The 18,110-nt window shown below is 52.3% G+C and overlaps 1 protein-coding gene across 11 annotated transcripts in view; it reads left to right on the top strand.

Moving 5' to 3' along the window:
• PFKFB3 (6-phosphofructo-2-kinase/fructose-2,6-biphosphatase 3) overlaps nucleotides 1-18,110 on the top strand; it is a 57,568-nt gene that overhangs the window by 17,302 nt on the left and 22,156 nt on the right. For 3 of the 11 annotated variants that reach the window (XM_089906546.1, XM_022580229.3, XM_022580228.3), the window contains exon 1: nucleotides 13,712-14,883. The exons of 1 other annotated variant lie outside the window; for it this stretch is intronic. In XM_089906546.1, coding sequence (XP_089762672.1) covers nucleotides 14,808-14,883 — 76 coding nt within the window. In that variant the 5' untranslated portion in view covers nucleotides 13,712-14,807. Of the gene's footprint in view, nucleotides 1-11,003; nucleotides 12,280-13,698; nucleotides 14,884-18,110 lie in introns of those variants that run through there. 7 more of the 11 variants (XM_089906544.1, XM_089906545.1, XM_089906543.1 and 4 more) reach the window with 6 other exon arrangements.

The raw sequence follows: 18,110 nt of genomic DNA, 5'->3' as shown, positions 1-18,110 counted from the left end.
AACGCTGGTCTAGGTGTCTAACTCCGTTCTCGTCTGGGGTTTCGAGCTGGCGTCTCTGATTGGTTCAGAGGGGCCGTAATGGTCTCCGTTGCCCCAACGGGTGACTAGAAAGAATGAGTCGTCAGCCGGGATCACCGGAGGGCTATTGTCTTCCAAGGGGCTTGTCAGAGTAATGTTCCACCCAATCTGTGGCTCCTGGCCCCTTGGCTACCCAGGCTGATCAGATGTGTGATTAAATGCTGGGTCAGCAGCTTAGTATCGTGGTTCACGATTCACTTAGTATCGTGGTTCTAGACTTTAAGACTTTACAACGGAAAAGGACCACTGAGATCATGAGGTCGTTCCACACTTCAGGTGTACAGAAGTGCCCTGCCCCAAATCACCAAGTTGATGAGCTGGGCCGGGGGCTCACAATGGGGCAGGCACTGTGTCATCGTTCTGTCCCATCATGGTCCCCCGTAGCCTCCAGCCCGCAATCGGGCTTCCGCTCCCGGGAGCAACACAATGCAAGTCAGCTCCCCTGTATTGGTACCTGTTTATCATTTTACCTCATCATCTTGTTCTTTATCTCACATCTAGTTCTTTAGCTGTTCCTCACAGAGTGGTTTCCAGATGGCTGGGGCCTTCTGATTGCCTTCCTCTGGACGTGTCTGAGTTTGTGACCGTTCCCTTAAAAGGCGTCTCCCAGAACCGGACACATGCGCAGCGTGGTCTTAGCACGGCGATTACAGACCACCCGCCCCTCTAACTTGAACGCTAGGCATAAGCACGGCCCAGCTGCTGTAGGCTTTCCAACATCTACTCAGTGCTGTTTTATAAAACCTGCATTTAAACTTTTTTTTGGCTTGATTTGGCTCTATTTTTAGAATGTTTTCCCCCGGGAGAAGGAAGAAGTCCAAGGGGGAACAGAGAGGGGAAAGGATGTCAGCTCTGATTTGGCAATTGCAGAGCTGCACGCGCCATGGGGCGTAAGCAGACTTGCGACACAGCCTGCTCCCCACTTTCTCAACCTCGGCTCCTGGTGCATCGCCCTGGGCGCTCACCACACGGCAGAAGGTGGCTGCTTGTCAGTTCTGTCCTCACCAGGGTCCTGGGTCGGGAACCTCAGTTGTTTTGACTTCGGCTCTTCTCCGTGTGTGTGTGTGTGTGTGTGTGTGTGTGTGTGTGTGTGTGTGTGTGTTGAGGAAACCAAGGGCTGGAGACCAGGTCGTGTGTGTGTGTGTGTGTGTGTGTGTGTGTGTGTGTGTGTTGAGGAAACCAAGGGCTGGAGACCAGGTCGTGTGTGTGTGTGTGTGTGTGTTGAGGAAACCAAGGGCTGGAGACCAGGTCGTGGAGCCTCGAGGAGAAGTCTACTAGCACGCCTCAGCCACCACCTCGGGGTGGGCCTGGATGATTCAGAAAATGCTAATCTTCATGTATGTGTTGAGTACTGGAGTGTTTGCATGAGCACTTTTAGTGGTACCTGATTTGACCCCCTTCCCCACCTCGCAAGGTGCACAGGCAGTGATTATCCTGATTTTCCAGATGAGCCAGCTGCTCACCAGGGCGAGTGGCTCTCTGTCTCTCTCTGAGCCCTGGGGTTCCCTGAGAGGTTACAGAGGCTACTTCCAGCCCATGATGTGAGCCATATAGCATCACTGCAAATACATTCTTCCTTCATCCAACATACTGAAGATGTCCCATGTGCCTGACATGATGGCAGGCTCTGGTGATACACAGATGAATAGCTGTCTGTGTTTTAAGTGCTTATAGTCTAGTAATTGCAACCCAGTTTCTATTTGCTTTTCATTGAGAGCAATTAGAATCCTTGGAGAAGTGGAGGAGATGCTTCCAGACCATCTAGAGGGCTCATGGGCAGAGGAGGGAACTTTTCAGAGAGGGCAATCCCGTGACCTGGTACAGACAGGGTCAGGGCGGGGTCCAGGCTCCCAGCCCTAGCCCACACCCCTCCCCACCCTGCAGTCTCTTCCGTGCCCCCCACTCCCGCTGAATAAGCTTTGGAGACCAGACAGGGCTGGTTTGCATAGTTGAGGATCCAAACCTGGGTTATCCATAGGTTCCCTAGAATTGCTTTTTGCCAGTCATTTCAAGAGCCTGGCTGTGGTATTAGCAGTAAGTGTTATGGTGTCAGTCAGCATTCACTCCTCCCTAGAACCTGATTCTTTTCACATCATGGGGCCTGTCCACTCTTGCTCTGCTGTGTGCCGTGGAAGGCTGTGTTCATGCTGCTTTAAAGCCTAGGAGTGGGCTTCTGAGCCTGAAGAGTGCCTGTCTCATGGGGACACGACAGCTGCTCACACAGGTTGGAGGGTGGGCATCTGCCCTGGAGGAGGGGGCAGGTGGCAGAGAGAGAATTGAGGAAAGTTGCAGGAAGGGACATTTGTCTGTCTGGCCAGCAGCCCATCTAATAATAGAATGACTAGGCTGAAGCCACAGGTTCAAGCTGAGGCTTTGCGGGAGGGCCGTCAGATTTCTAGACTGGGGTTTCTAGATGCGGTGTGGAAATAGCCTAGGGAGCATGCAGGGTGTGGAGGGCGGGGAGGTAAGCTGTTCCCGCAGCAGAAGGAGGTGCCAGGTGCGGGCGGTGGAGCGGCTGGGAGCTTGACCCTCTCTCCTGGCTCCACCTTCGCCTCAGCCATGGCTAACCTGCAAGTCTGAAAATCATCCTTTAGCCGGGAGATTGTTTAGCTAAAAACTGGGGTTCTGCTGCTAAGGATGATGGGAAGAGTGGCTACTGGGGTGAGTGACAGCTAATTTTATGTGTCAACCTGACTGGGCCAAGGGGTGCCCAGGTAGCTGGTAAAACATGATTTCTGGGTGTGTGTGCGTGGATGTTTCTGGAGAGACTGCCTCTGATTCAGTGGACTGAGTAAAGCATATGGTCCTCCCCAAAGCGGTGTGCACCATCCTGTCTGGTGAGGGCCTGGATGGAACAGAAGCATGGAGGAAGGGTGAACTCGCTCTCTCGGCATGAGTTGGGGTGTCCATCCTCTTCTGTCCTTGGACATCGGACCTCGGAGCTCCTGGTTATCGGGCCTTCAGATTCTGAGTGAATCCCACCTGATTTCCTGGGTCTCCAGCCTGCAGACGGCAGATAATGGGACCTCTTAGCCTCCAAAACCATGTAATGAGTTTCCTTTTGTACATACATACATATTTCTCAGGAGAACCCTGACTATTACAGGAAGTAATGGAACCTCCCAGCTATGTGATGGATTTCACTGAGCAGGGTGGAGTGGGGAAGGAATTGGGGAACCTGTTTTCTAGCTTAGATGCCACCACCTGGCTGAGAGTTCAGGGAGAGCTGCAGGTTCTGGAGAAAGCTGAAGGCTCGCTTTGCACAGAGCTCTTGGCTACAAAATCATGATCCCACTGTGTGCCAGGGCTCTGCTGTGCACTCTTCTGACGAAAACCCCATTGTATATAGGTGGGCATTGTCCCCAATGCATTGTTGAGCAAAGCCACTCTGGTACAGCAGGTCACACCCGCCTGATGTGAAATGAACACGATGTGAAATGATTTTGTTCGGTCTCCTCCCCTCTCCTCCTTCCCCACCCCTTGTGTTGTTGATGACGAGAGGCCTGGGTTAAGGAGAAAAGTGGGGGGAGGCTGCCAGTCGGCAGGTGCAGACCGGGCTGTGGATGCAGAGGTCTGGGCTGACCGTGTCTTTTCTGTTTTTCTCCGGTCTCTCGAATTTGCTTTTTCCTGGTCTTTCTAGCATCCTCTTCCTCTCTGTCTTGTTAACCACCCTGTCCTAACTTGAACAGGTTTAATATCTTCATGTTTCAGATCGCTCTCTGCCTTCCCTCATCCACTGTCTTTTTTTTTTTTTAATTGAGGTGAAATTCACATAACATAAAACGAACCATTTTAAAGCACACAGTTCAGTGGTATTTAGTACAGTCACAGCGCTGTGCAACCCTTGCCTCTCTCCAATTCCAAAACGTGTTCATCACTTGGAAAGGAAGCCCCACCCCCAGTGAGCAGCCACCCCTGTTCTCAGCGGCCCCTGGCAAGCGCTAATCTGCCTTCTGTCTGTATGGATTTACCTATTCTGGATATTTCCCACTGATGGAATCACACAGTACATAACCTTTTGTGTCTGGTTTCTTTCACCTTGCATAATTGTATTAGTTTGCTCCGGCTGCCATGACAAATACCACAGACTGGGTGGCTTACACAACAGACACTTATTTTCTCATGGTTCTGGAGGCTGGAAGCCCAAGATGAGGTTGGGTTTCTCTCTCCTTGGCTTGCAGATGCCCAGCTTTTTGCTGTGTCCTCACAGGACCTTTCCTCTGTGGGCATACACACCTGGTATGTCTTGGTGTGTCCAAATTCCTCTTCTTTTATTTTTTTTTTTGGCCATGCCACACAGCTTGTGGGATTTTAGTTCCCTGACCTGAGATTGAACCCGGGCCCTCGGCAGTGAGAGCATGGAGTCCTAACCACTGGACCCCAGGGAATTTCCAAATTCCTCTTCTTATAGAGACACAGTCAGATTGGATGAGGGTCCATGCTAATGGCCTCATTTAACTTAATTACTTCTTTAAAAACTGTATGTCCAAATACAGTCACATTCTGAGGTACTAGGGGCTAGGGCTTCAGCATATGAGTTCTAGGGGAACACAACTCAGTCCACACCTGTAATGTCTTCAAGCTTTATCCATGTTGCAGTGTGTTTCAATACCTCCTTCCTTTTCTTTTTAAATTTTTAAAAAATTTATTTATTTATTTATTTATTTTTGGCTGCATTGGGTCTTCGTTGCTGCATGCAGCCTTTCTCTAGTTACGGTGAGCGGGGTCTACTCTTCGTTGTGGTGCACGAGCTTCTCATTGTGGTGGCTTCTCTTGTTGCGGAGCACAGGCTCTAGGCGCACGGATTTCAGTAGTTGTGGCTCACGGGCTCTAGAGCGCAGCTCAGTAGTTGTGGCACACGGGCTTAGCTGCTCTGCGGCATGTGGGATCTTCCTACACCAGGGCTCGAACCTGTGTCCCCTGCATTGGCAGGCGGATTCTTAACCACTGCGCCACCATGGAAGTCCCCCTCCTTTCTTTTCACGACTGAATAATATTCCACTGTATGCATGGACCACATTTTGTCTTTCCATTCATCTCTTGATGGACTCTTGGGCTTTTGGTTCTTGCAAAAAATGCTGCTACACCCACTGCCTTTTTACATAAAGGAGTTACTGGCACTGGGGGATGGGTGGCAGAGGAGGGCCAGGTAGTATGTGTACACTGTCCCCAGGGACCTAAGTGTCTGGGTGCAGATTCAAAGTCCAGCCTTCTGTGTCAGGGCAGCGCTGGCCCTCCTAAAGCTGGTAACAGGTATTTGACAAGCAGCTGTGTTGTGAGCTTGCCTTGGGGCAGTGAAGAGCTGCTGGGTTGTTTGAGTCTTTAGTGGATGTAATCACTGTCCAGCTGTTTGCACACTCTCCCTGGCATCTGTCTGGCCTCTTTATCCACCGTGACTAATGGCTGAGTGATAGCTTTCTTACTGATAAGGAAACAGCAAGAACTATCAAAAAGAATAACTCCAGAGTTGTCCAACTTATCCTCAGTTTATCTAGTGATGTACTCTGAAAATCTTTCACCTACTGAAGGTCATGCAGCCCTTTTCTCATGGCAGAGGTGGGTTTTTGCCTGTTTCTTTTCCATCTGTGATTTGGGAGAGAGCGTCGTGCAGGTCCTAGAAGACTCTCGGACAGGGGACTTCTGGAGTGGCTTAGTAGCTGCCATGGTTTTCCCTACTCCACAGTGAGTTTACCCAGAGCTGCTACCTCAGTTTATCTGGGTCTTTCTTCACTTCTGGATTGTTTCTTCCATCTCTGTTTTGTGTTTGTGTCTATAAAATATTGTCACTGGGAAACTTTTCTGACAAGAAACAAAGCCACAAGTGTTCTAGGGCATATATCCTTGCTCACAATGAAAACAAACCAGGTTGGTATCAGAGAGGAATGGGTGGCCAGCCTTGTCTGTGTGGGGTCCCTGTGCCTCGGTGTCTAGTCCTCAGATTTTCTTCTTTAGAAGCTGGATTTTAGCAGTGCAGCCAGAGATGGTCAAGCCTAGGGAGACCAAGTCACAAACCAAAGTGGTGAGAGAATGGTATTTAAACTAGATTGCCCACTTGGTACGTTTCTAGGAGGATCGTGGCTGCTGGTCAGAATAGAACATTCAGGTCTGCTCGCCAGTGAGCTGTCTGTGAGGGCAGGTAAGCGGGAGTTAGAGGGATTCTGTGCCTGGCGGGGCAGAGAAAAGAGCATGTGGGTTCCTGTCAGGGCTGCTCCCAGAGCTGTGTATCAGAAACTGATAAATAGTTTCTCAGCAAAGTACCCATTAATTTATCCCCACTGCACAGGGCAACTTTTTCAGGATCTGAGGGCCCTTTACCACAACGTATAGTGTGGTTACGGATCCCAACATCCAGTTATGGGTTCCAGCACCCTGATCTTTTTCTACCCCACCCCCGCCTCTTGTTTTAAAGCCTTGGAGAGGAATTTTCCAGAATAAAGGTTTCTGGCCTAGACTCCTCTTCTAGTTTCATAGGATAAATGCTCTCTGGGGGAGGAGTGGAAGAGAAACTGTCTCCACACAGGGGCCTGTCTCTTGAGCTCCCCTTGACCCCATCTTCCTTACAAACCCAGAGTGGAGATCCTGGAGCTAACGGTTATTTCAGGATCCCAAGACCATTACCTGCTTATTATAACCTGTTCTTAGCACCGTAACCAGAGGCCAGTCTTTTTTTTTTTTTTGCCACTGTGGCATGTAGGATCTTAGTTCCCTGGCCAGGGATCGAACCCGTGCCCCCTGCATTGCGAGCGCTGAGTCTTAACCACGGGACCACCAGGGAAAGTCCCCAGAGGCCAGTCTTTAACCAAACATGCATTCTGTCAAGCAGTGTTGACGGATACATGCCACCAGCCTGGCTCTGTTCTAGGCCCCTCGGGATGGAAACAGCTGTGAAAGCGAGGAAGGTCCCTCCCGTCCTCTTGCTCACCCTTCTCAGTGCCCTTTGGGGGACTTCCTCTTTCTCAGAACAGGAGTCAGTCGTCCTGAGGGTCCACAAGGTGCCCCCGACTGCCCCTCCCCCTCCTCACTCTCCAGTCCTCTCTGTGCCACCCACCTGGCTCTTCCCTGAATCCAGATCCCACCCCAGCGCCTCTGTCCATGTTGTGTCTCCACTTGGACGCCTCATACTCCAGATACCTGGAAGGGCGACCGAAGATGCAGGATACAAAATGGAATGTGGACCATCTCGCCAGCTTGTTACAGCACGTGTTGAAGGGACAGCATCTGGGCTGTGTGAGGCCAACTAGTATCTAGTGCTGCTGGTAGCTTCTCCTGTTTCTTCGCACAACTGGAAAACCTTAAGCCAAGGTTGCCGCTCCTATGCGCCAGTGCTGCGCTGCAGCTACGGTGATGTCGTGCTGTTGACAGCCTGGCCGTAAAGATGTATTATCAGCAATAGAAATTTGAAGCTTACTGAAGAATTTGAATAGTGTCCGAGAAATAGGATCTTTCTTTTCTTCTTTCCCTTTGCTAATCAATTAGGACATCTTTTTTTTTTTTTTTTTTTTGTGGTACGCGGGCCTCTCACTGTTGTGGCCTCTCCCGTTGCGGAGCACAGGCTCTGGACGCGCAGGCTCAGCGGCCATGGCTCACGGGCCCAGCCGCTCCATGGCATGTGGGATCTTCCCGGACCGGGGCACGAACCCGTGTCCCCTGCATCGGCAGGCGGACTCTCAACCACTGCGCCACCAGGGAAGCCCAATTAGGACATCTTAAAACCTTTGAGAAGTACACAGAAAGCCCAAGGCCTCCTCTACCTCTTTAAAAAAAATTTTTAAAGCTGACTCAGTTTTATTTCATAGAATAGTAATTTCTTTTTAAATTGGCTCAGCCATGGTGTCGACCATGAGCCTTTTCTGCATCAGTAGGGCAGGCTGTCCCAGTATGAGGGCTGGGACTCTTTGGGAGGCTGTCTCTCTGTCTTCATATGCTAAGTAGCACTTTACATTGTAGGTTCATTTGAAAGTTTTTAGTTATTAATCTTCATAATCGTTTCTTAAGACGATTCTTATTTCCTCATTATATCCAAATACTAAGTAATTTAGACACTGTCATAGAAACCACTTGGATCCAAAGTATTATTGTTGACTTTGTTATTGAGAAGAAGACTGAATGTTCTAGTTGGAAAGTAATTTAATTGCGTGACACTTGAAAGAGTACCAGCCTAGCCGGAGGTCTTGTTTTTTATTCCTTTGCTTATTAGCTGTGTGATCACAGGGAAGTAATGTAATATTTCTGAGCCTCAGTTTCATTAACTCCAAGGGAAAAAGGTAGGGGCGCACACGCGTGTGTGTGTCTGTGTGTGTTTGTGTGTTAGGGACACTGTGAAATTCAAAAATGAATTCATAATTCTGACAAGGACCACATCTCACTTGACTCTAGAGACCCCTGGACAGTTGCTTTCGGTGAATACTTGTTTAATGTGGGAAGAAATGAGAGATACTGACTTTTAGTTCCATGTTTGCTCTTGGGCTTATTAGAGAAACGCTGAAGGACAATGAAATGGATATGAAATTCCCCGTGGATCTGCCCCAATTACATGCAAACTTTCCTTGTTCTCTCAACCTGGACTTTACCCTGAGCCTGCATTGGGCATAATCTTACCCAACACCTCTCTCTTAGTTCCCTACTTGTATTCTAATTCGTGTACATTTCCCCCTCTGGTCTTCAATTACAAGCTCTTGGGCGTGGGAGAGCTCTCTTTGTCACACTCGGAGTGAGATGGAGCCTGGAACACCTTGATGACAGCTGTTCGATCACCTGCTCTTCCTGGCTGGACCCGAGATTGTTGTGGTTCCGGTGCAGCCTGTTCTGTGTAGTGTCTGACACGCAGCTACTGCTTGTGAGCATCTATTAAATGTGCCAGAAGATGGACAGCGGGCTGCTCATCTCTGCGGCTCCCCTTCCCTCCGGGAAGGACAGGCTCAGCATAGCCGTCCGGAGTCCTCAGCTGAAGTCTGCATGTGTCTTCTCTTTATTTTGTGTTGTGCCTGCAAGTTGGTGACAACAAAGACTACAAACCCACCGATATTCTCCCGGCGATCTGTGCAAAGCCCAGAAATCGAGTCGTCCCCCCACCCCAAGTAAAACACAGCTTAAGCCTGATTCCATGTTTCCACAGGTGCAGGATTTGTGCAAATCCTGTTTGTATATTTGTGTCATTTGCAAGAAGCAAAGGTGTTAGGAACACGTGCAAATCACTACAGAGTTCTTGGCTACCTTTCCGTCAGTTCCCTTCTCCCTCAATGCCTGGATCTATACCATCTATGCTTTTCTTCTTTTTTTTCTCTGGAATTTGAGCAAACTGAGCTATCACCGATTTAATATTTGGGGAGTTTTAAAAAAACTTTTTGAAATTTTGAAATACAAGAAGTTACAAAATAGTACATAGAGTCCCATGAACCCTTCACCCAGCTTCCTTTAATACTGACATCTTATATGACTGTAGTAAAATAGCAAAACCAGGAAATTGACGTTGGTACAAGACTGTTAACTAGACTACAGAATATCTGAGTTTTTAAAAGCACACAGATTCTGAAGTCATAAAGTAATACTTTTAAACACAAATAACATATGTCTTCATATAGGGTGAGGAGGTTGACAGGGAGTGTAAAATACTCTCAAAGCAGGAGCCTGGTGTGATGCTAGGTGTGAAACACCCAGGGGCAGTTTCAATAGCGTGGTCGGTCCCAAGGTCAGGGGCGTACACTCAGAAGAGGAAAGGCCTGCAGGAAGTGGAGGACCGCGGACTGGGCAGAAGGAAAGGAAGCTTGCTGGTTCAGTAGGAATTCAGTTGTGACGATTCACCCAGAGCCAGGTCGTAGCCACGTTTAACTGTCCTGATACTCTCGTAACAAGATGGGTAAGTCCCCTCATTTGGAGAAAAGTGTACATGACATTTGTAGAAGAGGAATGATTTTTTTAAAAACAGACTTTATTTTTTAGGACAGTTTTAGGTTCACAGCAAAATTGAGAGGAAAGTATAGAGATTTCCCATGTACCCCCTGCCCCTACTCATGCACAGCCTCCCCGGTTATCAATGTCACTCACCAGATGGTACATTTTTACTAAGGGTGAACCTACACGGACACATCATTGTCACCCAAAGTCCATAGTTTACCGTGGGTTCACTCTTGGTGTTGTATATTTAATGGGTTTGGACAAATGTATAAAGACATGTATCCATCATTGTAAGATCATACAGAGCAGATTCACTACCCTAAAAATCCTCCTATTCATCCCTCTTTCCCCCCAACCCCTGGCAACCATTCATCTTTTTACTGTAGTTGTACCTTTTCAGAATGTCATAGAGTTGGAATCATACAGTCTGTAGCCTTTTCAGATTGGCTTCTTCCACTTAGGAATATGTACTTACCGTTCTTCCATGTCTTTATCGTGGCTGACAGCTCATTTCTTTTGGGCACTGAATAATATCCCATTGTCTGGAGGCACCACAGTTCATTTATCGTTTCACCTACTGATAGACATCTTGGCTGCTTCCACGTTTTGGTGATTATGAATAAAGCTGCTATAAACCTCTGTGTGCAAGTTTTGAACTGGGTTTTCAACCTGCCGTTGAAAACGTGTGGACGTCCGTGCCTGTGTTCCCATTCACATGAGTTACATTTTATTTAGAAAAAAAAAAAAAAATGTCGCCCTCTCCCCTGTCTTTGGATGGGCGATGAGGTAAGGGCTTATTTCAGTCTTTTATTTGGTGTCTCTCTTCACTCTCTCAGACACAGGATCGTTCGCAGGAGCAAGTGATGACGCTTTGTGTCTAATTAGCAACTTCTGATTGCTCACGCCTGCCATGGCTTGTTCTGCCTCCTCTCACTGGACAGAAGGAGGTGGGTTCCAGCATGGTTTCAGTGTTTCAGTCTGGCTCACTGGCTTCTGATCGTGGAAATGGGGTTGCTTTTGGCTGAATTTACAGCAGCATGGGGGGAGCAGGGGTGAGGGTTAGATGCCTTTGGCCGGCAGAGGGAACTGAGAAGAGAGAGGTCATGGAGAAAACCCACCCCCATCATCCTTTCTGAGCCTGGAGCTAGCTAAGGAATTCGCTATAAATAAGCACCGCAAGAGGCACTACTGTGCAAGAAGGGCTTTCTTTGCTCTCTCCTGCCAGACCGCTCAGCTGTTCTGGGTGAGATGGTCTGAGTCACAGTGTGCTCTGCCCCTCATCAGGACTCCACTCAGCACCCCCGGGTCAGGCTGCAGTCATCATAAGTCCCTTGGGGGCCATCTGCCCACTGTGTCAAGTAGAAGGTCCTAACTGGCTGTGTTCCTTGACCTTTGGCCTAGTTCTAACTCCTCTAAGCGCTAAACTTCCCTTTACTCATTTAAAAGGATGACTGGATTATCTGGAAAATTCCTTCTAGCCTTAATAATGCCTAGGACCACGGGTCATAGAATCCCCCACCACCTGCCCCAGTACTTGGAGCTGTCCTATCTGTAAAAGCATCATCGTATTCGAGGAATTTTTACATTCTTTGCTGCCTTTTCTGAAGGACGGCGTTCTGATCGTCTGCTTGGGGGTGGGGGGGTTGGTCAAAGCCCTGGATAGTTAGATACAGATGCGGTCTTTGGCAGAACTAGGGAAAGAGGTGGATGTCTGAAACAGTAAACACTGAACCAGTACGTTCTTGGAGTTCAGATGTAGTTGGGTTGTTTGTAAACGGCATTGCAGTCAATCAGTGTTAGCTTCCAGAAGGATGCTACGCTAATGTATGACACTTGAGGATTGCAAGGGCCACACCAGTTCTAGCTGCCCCCCCCCTTTATTTTAAAGTGTACATTTGTCCGAGTCCCCCACTCATTCCCAGTTTGTTTGCACTTAGATATCAGAAGTGGGAGGGGGATTACTTGAAACTTCCATTTGCTGGCCCCCATTAGGTGTAGGAGGTGATGAGGGAGAAAATCTCTGCTCTGTAGCCAGAACGCCTGAGGCTCTAGGCGTTACCGACACCCGGGCCGGGAAGGCACCAGGTCTGGGTGTGGAGTGTGAATACTTAGCTAGAAGCTCCGAGGAATGTCAACCGCCTCGTGCCCTCAGAGCTGGACCCTGGTCAGACACATCATCCGGATGACGAGATTAAAGATGTGCCTTCCCTGGTGTGGACCGCTCTCCCGCTGAGCTGAGACCCACAGTTGTTTTCAAGCTTGGACCCCCATCCCCTGGCTTGCCCTTCAGCGTGTGCAAAAAAATCGGTAGGCAAGTACAGGCACGCGGGTACACCAGGTACACTGGGTCCTCCGGGAGAGACAAGTGTGCAAGCCTGTAGGGCTGCAGCCGTCCCCACCCCGGCCCCAGCGATCTGGAGGCGGCGACTTTCCGGCGCGGGCGCCAGCGCTCCCTCGCTGCTATTTTCCTCTTTGGATCAGACCATTCTTATTTCAGGAGTGGAGTGGGACTCTCTCTGGGGCGCTATAGGGTGTCATCTCTGGCATTTGCTCCCGGTACAGAAAAACAAGTCCAAATGCAGTGCACTCGGGTTTCTGAACAGCTGCCCAAGCGCCGAAACCAGACTGTCAGCAAAGCTGTGGGAGGAAGGAGAGCAGGGACTCAGGAGAGGGAGGTGGGGGTGGGAGTGGGGGGGGTACCCAGGGTGGGGGCGGGGCGGGGGGAGGAGGAGGTCAAGGGCACCCTTTCGGTAGGCGACGCTCGTCCCTGGGCTGGGATGCGGGGAAAGTGGGGGATTCCCGGGCTAGTAGGGTGCCTAGAGTGGGCGTCGGGGCGCGGGGCGTGGGAAGGGGTCGGGGGTACCGCCGGGTGGTCAACACTGGGCGCTCCGCGACCCTGGGCGGGCTGGGAGGGGGATGCCTGGACTGGGGGTGTGCCTGGGGTGGAGGTCCGGCTGGGGGGTGGTTTGGGGCACCCGCCCGATGGGCGACGCTGGGCGGTCCCCGCCTCTGGGCAGGCTGGGGTGAGGGGAAGGGGGAGGCCGGGGGGGGGGCGGGGCAGGCGGGAGCAGCTTGACGGCCGCCAGGGAGCGGGCGCCGTCCCAGCCGAGCCATGCGGTACGTGAGCGACGTGTGGCAGCCTCTGCGCAGACTGTTCCGTGGCGGTGTGGGTTTCAGCGAGCGCCGCCTCCTTCCAATCACGGCGCAGCCCAGCGTGAGGGATACACCTCTGCAGGGCAGGGCTGCGCTGCGCACCGAGGCATCACGTTCCAAAGTCACAAACATGCCATGCCCTGTGCGGGCGGCAGCCCCCGCTCAAAGCAGCCCAGATCTTCACGGGGCGGCCACCGACCTGACTACACGACTGCCACATGTCGCCTCCTGATGCAAAGCTGCGGGGACCGGGGATGCAGAAGGGACACATACACCAAAAACTGGCGAGGAAGAGATGCAGTAGGGCTGCGCCGGTTAAATGGCACGAATTTTAGGGGTTTGCACAATCATGGTGACGCCTCCCAATAGTTATTCCGGGGCTTGCAGCCAAGTAATGAATTGCAGGTCGGAATAGGATCTATTTTATTTCCTCTTTTACTCGGAGAGATAAAGGTATATCGAAAATATTGTAAACGGTGACCGTGAAAACCAAGATGCCACGTTCCATTTTGGTCCAGCCTCCGGGTCTCTCCCACCCCCTCCTCGTGCCCGACATTCCGGGACCCGGGGTTCCAGGTCTTGGGGGCTAGGTGTCGGGGGAGCTATGTTCAGCACTAGTTGGGGTTTCTAAGGAATTCAGGAAATTGGGCGTGGTGAGGACGAAGGACCAGGGAAGCCCTCTCCCCGTGAGTGGCGGGGCCCGTGGTGGGTGACTCACAGGTATTATTAGGGAGCAGCTCCGGCAAGGAGTGACCCACAGGCGCTCTCAGCATCCTCCCTCTGGCTTCCCTCTAGGGTAGCAGAGGCAACACCCCCCACCCCCGCCCCCGTCCCCTCTAACCTCTCTGCAACCTTTAACCCGAAACCCGCGTCTTCACCTTGACTGTGCCTGACCCGGAGCGCGTGCTAAAAATGCAGAGTATGGGGTTCCCATTCCCAGAGAGACCGAGTCCGCAGTATGCATTAAGCATGCCAGGTGATTCGGCAGAGGGGCTTCGTGGACCACAGTGGACGGTGCTGTTTCTTTCCTCCCAGCTCAGTTGAGTTGACTATTCTGGGAGGCTGCGCAGGTCGCTTTTAGGGGATGATAGGAGGAGGCCCACGGAGTAGCACTTTCAGCCAGGGCTGGTTTAGGGCGTTATCCGGGGGACCTCAGTAGCCGGGCGCGCCGGTGTCGCCGGCCTGCAGGGGGCGCCAGCAGGCTGTCTCCTGGCTGGGCCACCCTCCTTCCACGTGAAAGGGGGATGGAACACGAGGAATGCGTCCCCGCCCCGGGGCTGACGTGTGCGTCTCTGCCGGCCCGGATTCTTAAAAGCCCGGGAGGAGCGCTGGGCATCCCAGCAGAGCCAGAGAGGAGGTGAGTTGTTGTGGACCGCGGCGCACTCGAGCCAGCGCACAGGGACCGCGGCTGTCACGGCGCTCCGAGCATCCCGGGGCTTCCCGAGCGGAAGAGTCCATCCCTGCGGGAGCTGCGGGTGCAGCCCCAGCCCTCCCGCTCCTCTCTGGGAGCCTCACGCCTCGGGCGAGCGTCCGTGATTTAGCACAAAGCACGTTTCCAAAAAGCCGCGCTCTCACGCACGCACCCCCTCCCCCCTTTGTTTCGGGGGGTCGCCAGACCGCTCTCCTCCCCAAGTCCGAATTCTTCAGAAGGGGCGGAGGGCCGCCGAGTCTCGGCTGAGAAGATGCCCCTGGAGCTGACTCAGAGTCGGGTGCAGAAGATCTGGATCCCGGTCGACCACCGCCCCTCGTTGCCCAGATGTGAGTGCAGACGTGCGCGGGGCCGGGCTGCCGGGGAGGGCGCGCCGTGTGGACAGCGAGGCCATTGTGTGGCGGGCGCCGGCCGAGCGCTTTTGTGCCGGCTCCCCTCCTCCGGCGCGCTCGGGCGGGCCGGGCGCCGCCCTCCACGCCGTCCCCGAGGCCCGGCCCAGGCGCCCCCAGCTCCTCCCCGCCGGCCTTGGCGCGAGGCGGGGACGGCGCGGGCGCTGCGCCTACCCTGGCCGGCGTCGGGGGCGCTGTGGCCCGGCCCGCGGTCTCCGCGGAGCTCCACTCCGCTCGCGCCGGGAGCGCAGAGGGACCCGGAAACGGCGAGCGCACGGGACGGGAAGCGCGGAGCGCGGCAGAAGGTCTCCGCTTCGGGGAGGCGTGGGAAGGGACGCCTGCGTGTCCCCCGGCCCGGGCCCCGCTCCTGGGCGCCCGCCGCGCCTCCGCGGGTCTCAGCCCCCTTTCTCTGTCCGTCGCTACCTCCCCTCCTCTCTCTCCCCCTCCTTCCCTCCCTCCTTTTTACCTCTTTCCATCTCGCCTTTCCCTCCTATATATTTATCTCTCAACCTCTGTATTTCCACTCCCTCTCACCCCATCTTTCTATATGTTTCTCTCTCTTTATATATCTTCTGTTTTTCTCTCCTTCTTTCTATGCATTTCTAATCTCCTCTCTCTAGTTCTGGTTTTTACCTGTCTTCTCTCTCTTTACTGCTGTCTACCTCCCTCCTCTCTTCCTTTCCCCGCTCCCACCTCTAGCTCCTGTGCTGGGGCCTACAAGAGAGTTGTCTGGAACCAAGTCTTTGTGCAGGTTTTGGGGGGGGGTGTGTCTGCGGGTGGGTGACTGCACAGTTGGCAACGTTTCCCACGTGCGCGCGTGTGCACACACACTCACTGAGCTTGGAGTTTGCCGGCAGTTCACCTCCTCGCCCTGTCCGTCGTGGCCCATAAATGCTTTGGGAAGGTTTACCTTGGGCTCCGTCCCCAGCCAGGGAGAGAGCACCTCTTAAAAGGGTGGTGTGGGTGGTTTGAAGGCGACACTCCTCCTCCAGGGAACCCGCCCAGGAGCCTGTCAGGTGGCCAGGCTGAGACAGCCGTGTTTTGCTCCAGGTCAGGTCAGGTTGCCTGAGAGGTAAACGGGGGCTTCCAAGTGCAAACGCTCCAGGTGGCTTTTAGGCATCCACAGAGCCTGGGCACTAGGTGGCCTGCTGACCTTCTCTGCTGCCACGTTTCTCAGGGGATGGTCACCAAGGCCACGGTGACAGCTCCTCTCCCCAGGCTTTGCCCAGGTGTGAATCACCCCCCCCGCCCCCCACCAACCCCGGACCTGCCCCAGGAGCTTGGGAGAGCTGGCCCTGGGGTGCTCCTAGGTTGTCCTGTTGATGGGGACCTGGCCAGGTGCTCCCCACACTGGGGGCGGGGGGGGGTGCTCCTCCACCAGCTTGACCCCTCTGGTCCAGCGGGCTACAGAAGCCTGAAGGACAGCTGGGCTTCTTTACAAGGTAGCCGAGGGCTGGGGGCCTTTCAGGTGTCTTGTTCCACCGGCCTTTCAGGTATGCTCTTACATAGCTCGCTGAACAGGCTGACCACGGTCTGGTTGTATTTCTGTAAAACACTGGTAGTGAGGAATGCCCCGCCTGAAATCCTGAGGGAGATGGCGAGATGCAGAAACAGCCCCAGCCTTTTTGACTTTTGAATAAAAGATATTTATGGAGTGCTCGGTGAACTGTAATGGGTCATACAAATAATGGGTTGGTTCTCTAAACGCCTGTATGTATGCGCATACAAATGCACACACACATTTAGTCGTTCCCTGGGGTTCACGGTGGGGTGAGAGCTGGGAGGTCCAGCCGGTGCCGGGGTACTGAGATTGGCTGGCGTCCGCTCAGCCGCGTGATTGTGAGAGACACAAGTATGCAGCCATGCTTTTCCTCCAGGCTTCACAGACCCATCCATTAGAATCTATCAGTCTGCACGTCTCACACGCAGATGAGAGATTTGCCTGAAAATCCCTGTCGGAACAATTCACGGCTTGAGGTTGGGGGTGGGGGGGCTTGCTAAAGCTGATGGATTAAGTCTCCTGTCCCCGCCCACTCCTGGAATCCCTGCGTGTGGCTGTGGGGTTATGTTTTTTTCTTATGAAAATATCTGTACCCTGGATATTTACTGCTTACATGCCATTATTTTAAGTAGCAGTGTCTGTCACCGTTTATATAGTCACATTTGTCTCTCATCCAATAGCGAAGAGAGGGTATCCCTTCTTGGCGTCTTTCCAGATTCCCTGCCCCTCCCCCCTTCTTTCATGGCATTCGGAACACTGGGTGGATTTTCTCCCTTCTGAACCTGTTCCCGTCTTTCTAAGTGCTGTCCTGGTTGGGGGTGTACAGCAGCCTCCTCTGAGATGTGAAAACTACAAGAGGGCGGCGGAAACACTACTGCTGATTATAAAGAGCAGTCACACAAGCACAGTACAAAGCCCCAGATTGATTCGTTTGGTGGTATTTCCACCTCTGAAACACATCGGTTAGGGGCCCCGTTGCTATACCTTCATGGTGGTAAGTGCTTCTTACAAAACCTGCAGCTTCCTTCAAGCGCAGACCGTAACTCAGGGAGACTTACTGACTTGGTGAATCAGCTAAATGTACAAAGAAGTAAATCCTCGACTGGCGATCCTTTCTGTTTGTCCTCACAGAAAGCTGAGAGTTCTGTGTACAGGTCTGGACTTACTTATCGTTTCCCCACTCAGAATCCAGTTTCCTCATCTCTGTAAAGTAGGTTGTGTACTGTCTGCTGAGAGGAGGTTTCATCTCATCAGGGGCTTAGCTCCACTGATGGTTTTCCAACTTAAAGAGGGAAGGAAGGGAAGGAAACCTTCCAGAAATATCCTGACCTTATCCTTGGGTGGCCACTATAATTTATAGAGGTGATTCTTGGCCCTGACTTCACATTAAAATCATTTAGGGGAGACTTTGGGAAAAAAATCCATGCTGGTACCCCACACCACGTGAGAATTGCTGAAGGTGGGGCCCGGGCATCCTGGTTTTAAAAAGCTTCTTAGGTTCAGCCACTGGTTGAGAACCACTGATTGAGGAAGGAGGGACTGAAGGATTGCGGGTGAGAAAGACGGAGGTGAGCTCCAGGTCTGTCCCTCACTGCCTGTGCAGGGGGACCTCCTTCACTTGTGGGTCCTAGTTCCCTCGTGTCTGGGATGATGAAGCCTTAATGGC

The sequence above is a fragment of the Delphinapterus leucas genome, chromosome 2, assembly GCF_059928025.1.
Source record: "Delphinapterus leucas isolate spDelLeu-1000000601 "Yukka" chromosome 2, BTC_Dleu_Yukka2, whole genome shotgun sequence".
NCBI lineage: Eukaryota > Metazoa > Chordata > Mammalia > Artiodactyla > Monodontidae > Delphinapterus > Delphinapterus leucas.
This window is presented reverse-complemented; position numbering and strand designations above follow the sequence as displayed.